General features: G+C 40.3%; 1 protein-coding gene across 1 annotated transcript in view; it reads right to left on the reverse strand.

Moving 5' to 3' along the window:
- DECR2 (2,4-dienoyl-CoA reductase 2) overlaps positions 1-5372 on the reverse strand; it is a 29976-nt gene extending 24604 nt beyond the window's left edge. Inside the window, exons 1-2 of the mRNA XM_044657139.1 lie at positions 5301-5372; positions 4724-4847 (exon numbers count right to left, since the gene is read on the reverse strand). Of these exons, the coding sequence (XP_044513074.1) occupies positions 4724-4803 (80 nt within the window). The 5' untranslated portion in view covers positions 4804-4847; positions 5301-5372. The remainder of the gene's footprint in view (positions 1-4723; positions 4848-5300) is intronic.
- Between the last annotated feature and the right edge of the window lie 446 nt (positions 5373-5818).

The following is a 5818-nucleotide window of genomic DNA, read 5'->3' on the forward strand; positions in this document are numbered from 1 at the left end:
ATATATGCACTCAAGGATATAAATTTCCCCCTGAGTACTGCCTTGGCCGCATCCCACAGAGTTTGGTAGGATGTCTCATCATTGTCATTCTCTTCAATGAAATTGTTGATTGTTTCTATGATTCCTTCTTTGACAAATTGGTTTTGAAGAATCATATTATTTAATTTCCAATTAGTTTTTGATTTTCCTGTCCAAGTGCCCTCACTAATTATTATTTTTATTGCATTATGATCTGAGAAGGTTACATTTATTATTTCTGCTCTTTTGCATTTGTTTGCAATGATTCTATGCCCTATAACATGGTCAATCTTTGTGAATGTGCCATGTGCAGCTGAGAAGAAGGTGTATTCCTTTTTGTCCCTATTTATTTTTCTCCACATATCAATTAGATTTAATTTTTCTAGGACTTCATTCACCTCTCTTACCTCTTTCTTATTTATTTTCTGGTTTGATTTATCTAGATCTGACAGAGGGATATTTAGATCTCCCACTAGTATGGTTTTACTATCTATTTCCTTCTTTCTATTATACATTTTAAAAGAATTGCAAGCTGTCCTTAATAGAGAGCTGAAATGTCATGTACCATCTCCTTTTCCTATTTACTATATATATGGATATTCTCATTTTATTTGGGGTTGAGTGAGATAGAATTGAGCATGCTATTCTCAGAATGAGAATTCAGTTCACAAAGGCTAGTTTGTTACTTTTTGTTGATTCAGGACTCCTAGACAAACTTGGGCAGGAGATTGATGGAAGACAGAAAAGGCAATCAACAACTTGGTTGCACCCCTTATCTCGTCTTAACTGGGTTGGAAGAAGCTATAACCCAATCATAGATATTTTAGATTTAGTCAAGGTGGGGGGCGGAGGGGAGTCTTGTGTATATATAATGCCTACTTGCTGCCTAGTCAGTTGACACTTCTTAGCCCATCATTGAAGTGCTCCCTTTCACAAAAGGAATAAATACGTTTTTTTATTCCTACCTTCGACTCCAGGTTTGTTTATTTGAGTGAGTCATCATTTTTAACTCATCAGTGTTAAGTTCAGAATTGCATTTTATTATTATTTTTTAAACCCTTACCTTGTCTTATAATCAATGCTGTGTATTGGTTCTAAGGCAGAAGAACAGTAAAGGCTAGGCAATGGGGGTCAAGTGACTTGCCCAGGATCACACCCCTAGGAAGTGTCTAAGGCCACATTTGAACTTAGAACCTCTAGTCTCTAGGCCTGGCTCTCAATCCACGGAGCCACCTAGCTACACTTAAGTTTAGAATTTTAATAAAGATTTTAAGAAGAAGAAAAGCAAGGTCTCCATAATGGAGATTTACAGTTTAATATATAATGTCTCCTGTTCTACAATGTATATGGAAATGCTAATTTTATTGGCATTTATTAGAGCTGAATAAAAATAAAACTAAAATCTAAAATAATAAACATTTTAAATGTTCCCCAAGCCTTCTGAATAACAAAAACATTTCATAAGATCTATAATCCCATCAAAGTGTGGCCTCTTTCCACCAGTATAGATTGTCTTCCCAGCCCTTTAATATCTATCTTAGTAGATGGGAACCAAAAAGAAAGAAAGATGACCAGGTGGCCAACCAGGTCTTCTAACGATGAGCCTCTCTGAACTTAAGTTGGTCCTTGAATGACAAAGAAACAGTATTTTACCTGCCCCTGTACTTGATGCATCATGGAACAGCAAGAAAAAATTACTGACTCTAGAGATAAAGAAACTGAATTCAAATTCTGCCTCTTAATGGTTGTGTAGGGGCAGCTAGGTGGCTCACTGGATAGAGAGCCAGGCCTGGAGCTGGGATTCAAATCTGGTCTCAGATTCTTTTTAGCTGTTAACCCCAACTGCCTAGTCTTTACCTCTCTTCTGCCTGGAAACCAATATTTAGTATCAATTCAAAATATCCATTCTAAGACAAACACAACTACAAAACACTTTCCAAACAATTAAAACTAGATCTAAACAATTGGTAAAACATTGATTGCTCATGGGTAGGATGAGCTAACATAATAAAAGTGACCATTTTACCCAAATTAATTTACTTATTTAGCACCATACCTATCAAACTACCAAAAAACTTTTTTACTGAATTAGAAAAAAACTATAACAAAATTCATTTGGAAGAATATCAAGGGAAATAATGAAAAAAAAAATGTGAAGGAAGGTGGCCTAGCAGTACCAGATATTAAACTGTACTATGAAGCAGTGGTCATCAAAACAATATGGTACTGGGGGCAGCTGGGTAGCTCAGTGGATGGAGAACCAGGCCTAGAGACGGGAGATCCTAGGGTCAAATCTGGCCTCAGACACTTCCCAGCTGTGTGACCCTGGGCAATTCACTTGACCCCCATAGCCTACCCTTACTACTCTTCTGCCTTGGAGCCAATACACAGTGTTGACTCTAAGAGGGAAGGTAAGGGTTAAAAAAAAAACAAACAATATGGTACTGGCTAAGAGACAGAAGGGTGGGTCAGTGGAATAGACTTGGGGTAAGTGACCTCAGCAAGACAGTCTATGATAAACCCCAAAAGCCCAACTTTTGGGACAAAAATCCACTATTTGACAAAAACTGCTAGGAAAATTGGAAAACAATATGGGAGAGATTAGGTTTAGATCAACATCTCACACCCTATACCAAGATAAATTCAGAATGGGTGAATAACTTGAATATAAGAAGGAAACTATAAGTAAATTAGGTGAACACAGAATAGTATACTTGTCAGATCTCTGGGAAAGGAAAGATTTTAAAACCAAGCAAGAATTGGAAAAAATTACAAAATGTAAAATAAATAATTTTGATTACATTAAATTAAAAAGGTTTTGTACAAATAAAAACAATGCAACCAAAATAAGAAGGGAAACAACAAACTGGGGGAAAATCTTTATAACAAAAAACTCTGACAGAGGTCTAATTACTCAAATATACAAGGAGCTAAATCAGTTGTATAAAAAAAATCAAGCCATTCCCCAAATGATAAATGGGCAAGGGACATGAATAGGCAATTTTCAGATAAAGAAATAAAAACTATCAATAAGCATGTGAGAAAGTGTTCTAAATCTCTAATAATTAGAGAAATGCAAATCAAAACAACTCTGAAGTACCACCTTACACCTAGCAGAATGGCTAAAATGACAGTAGGGGAGAGTAATGAATGTTGGAGGGGATGCATTGCTGGTGGAGTTGTGAACTGACCCAACCATTCTGGATGGCAATTTGGAACTATGCCCAAAGAGCGCTAAAAGACTGTCTGCCCTTTCATCAAGTCATACCATTGCTGGGTTTGTACCCCAAAGAGATCATAGGGAAAAAGACTTGTACAAAAATATTTATAGCCGCGCTCTTTGTGGTGGCAAAAAATTGGAAAACGAAGGTATGCCCTTCAATTGGGGAATGGCTGAACGAATTGTGGTATATGCTAGTGATGGAATACTATTGTGCTCAAAGGAATAATAAACTGGAGGAATTCCGTGTGAACTGGAAAGACCTCCAGGAATTGATGAAGAGTGAAAGGAAAAGAGCCAGAAGTACATTGCACACAGTGACTGATAACACTGTGGTAAAATCAAAAGTAATGGACTTCTGTACTAGCAGCAATGCAATGATCCAGCACAATCCTGAAGGACTTATGGAAAAGAAAGCTATCCACATTCAGAGGAAGAACTACAGGAGTGGAAACAAAGAAGAAAAACAATTGCTTGAACACATGGGTTGATGTGGACATGATTTGGGATGTAGACTCTAAACAAGCACCCCAGTGCAACTATCAATAATATGGAAATAGGTATTGATCGATGACACATGTTAAAACCAGTGGAAATGCGCTGGGCTCGGGATGGGGGGTGGGTAAGGGTGGGGGGTGGTGAAGAGAATAAGAACATGAATCATGTAACCATGGATAACTTTTCTAAAAAATAAAAATTTAAAAAAAATGAATGAATGAATGGATAAACAAACAAACAAGCAAACAAACAAATAAATGTCCATTCTAAGTCAGAAGGAAATGGTCTTCAAAAAACAAGACAATTACTATGTGACCTTGGGCACATCATCTCACTTCTCTATAACTCAGAGAATGAATGGGTTGAACCAGAAAGAGTCTCTTCCAGCTCTGGGTCTGTGATTCCATGATACTTTCCAGCTTGGTTAGACTTGCTAGCAAGTAGCAGAGTAAGGACATCTCCTCACCTATCATAATTATAACTAGAAATTTTATAGCAATTTAAAGTTTGTAAAGCACTTTACAACTATTTTCATTTGATCCTCATAGCAACCTGTGGAGATAGGTGCTATTATTAGAAATTGAGGCAGACAGAGGTTAAGTGACTTGCCCAGGATTACACAACTAATCAGTGTCTAAGATAGCATTCTATCTATTACATCACCTTCTTTTGGTCAAAGGTAAAATCCTTTATACTAAGGATACCTAATGAATCACTACCATATTCTGTCCTTCACTGACAGTTTCTCATTAAAATAAAAAACAGGACTTTCAGTTTCAATGGCTTCATTCCTTCTATAGGTCTCCCCAGAGGTACAACTTGGTGTCTCAATGTATCAGTAGGAAGTTTTACCTCCACCAGAAGCCAGAAGCCCTCTACAATATCCCCCAATAAGGGGTCAATCCTAAGAAGCCATTGATTCAGTTCCCCCCAACACTCCCAATTCTTAGGGTAGGGATGGGCATGTGGATTGTAAGAAGGGCTCACCGGAGGATATCTGGGCAGAAGAGGTAGCTATAACTCCGGAGACAGTCATCAGAGATTACGTCGGGGGGTGGCTGAGACATGGCACCGGGCGGCTGGTCACTTAAGAACAAGGATACTGCAGCACCTGAGAACAGGAAAAGGCTTAGTACCTCCCTAGGAGGACAGAGTCAGCTCCACCCCTTCTGTTCTGTATTCTAGTCATTTTCCAGAGATAGGGAACCGGGGAAATGGAAGAGGTGGAGAGATGGTGAATGTTCAGGAAGGAAGAGGGTAGCTAAGCAACCTAGAGAGCACTGCCTATCTAACCCCCCGCCAGGAACAAAGAAGCGGCCCCATATTGGGGGGAAGGGGAGAATAGTGGGGACACAGGTAAGCTGGGGGAAATTGCTCTTTCCAGAAGCTCCAAGGAGTTCTTGGGTTCCCTAGGTGCTCCCGCGGAGGGTCCAGGGGACGGGGAGGGAGCGGGCCTATTTCAGGGAGCTACAGGTGTATCTTGACTAGGTCTAGGACGGGTAAAATTGCCCCTCTGCCCCCATGGCTGACGAGGTACTGTGGTGCAAAGAAAGGGCGGCCCGACCAGGGTAACCTCCGTCAGCGCCGAGGATTTCCCCTGGAAGAGCAAGCGATGACAGGAAACCAAGTAAAGAGCTTCGAATCACCCAACACACTCCAACCTCCCCTCCCTCTTCAAAGAACCGCCCAGGGAGACGGAAGTGGGCGTGACTCCAGCTGACTCCTCCCCCATTCCCTTCCTCTAAGCATCGGGAGTGCTTCCAGGACCGCTGGGAGTTGAAGTCTTTCCGGGGCGGAAGGGAGAAGTGCGCAAGCGCAGTGTGGTGTCGGTTCCTCAAGCTAAGACCTTTGCAATCTCCGGTGTGATACCATTTGCCAAACCTACCCAGCAAATTGCAGTATTTACCCTTTGCCTTCTTGTGCCTAATACAGTCACCATAGATAAGGTTCAGACAGTTGTATCACAAAAAAGATAACCAAAAGCTGGGAGAAACGGCAAACGGGCAGGAAGATTTGCTTCCTGAGGTAATCCTTTGCCCAAGTAAGGCGCCAGTTTCATAGCCTCAGAGATTTAGAGCTAGA

This window comes from Gracilinanus agilis, chromosome 1 (genome assembly GCF_016433145.1).
Source record: "Gracilinanus agilis isolate LMUSP501 chromosome 1, AgileGrace, whole genome shotgun sequence".
NCBI lineage: Eukaryota > Metazoa > Chordata > Mammalia > Didelphimorphia > Didelphidae > Gracilinanus > Gracilinanus agilis.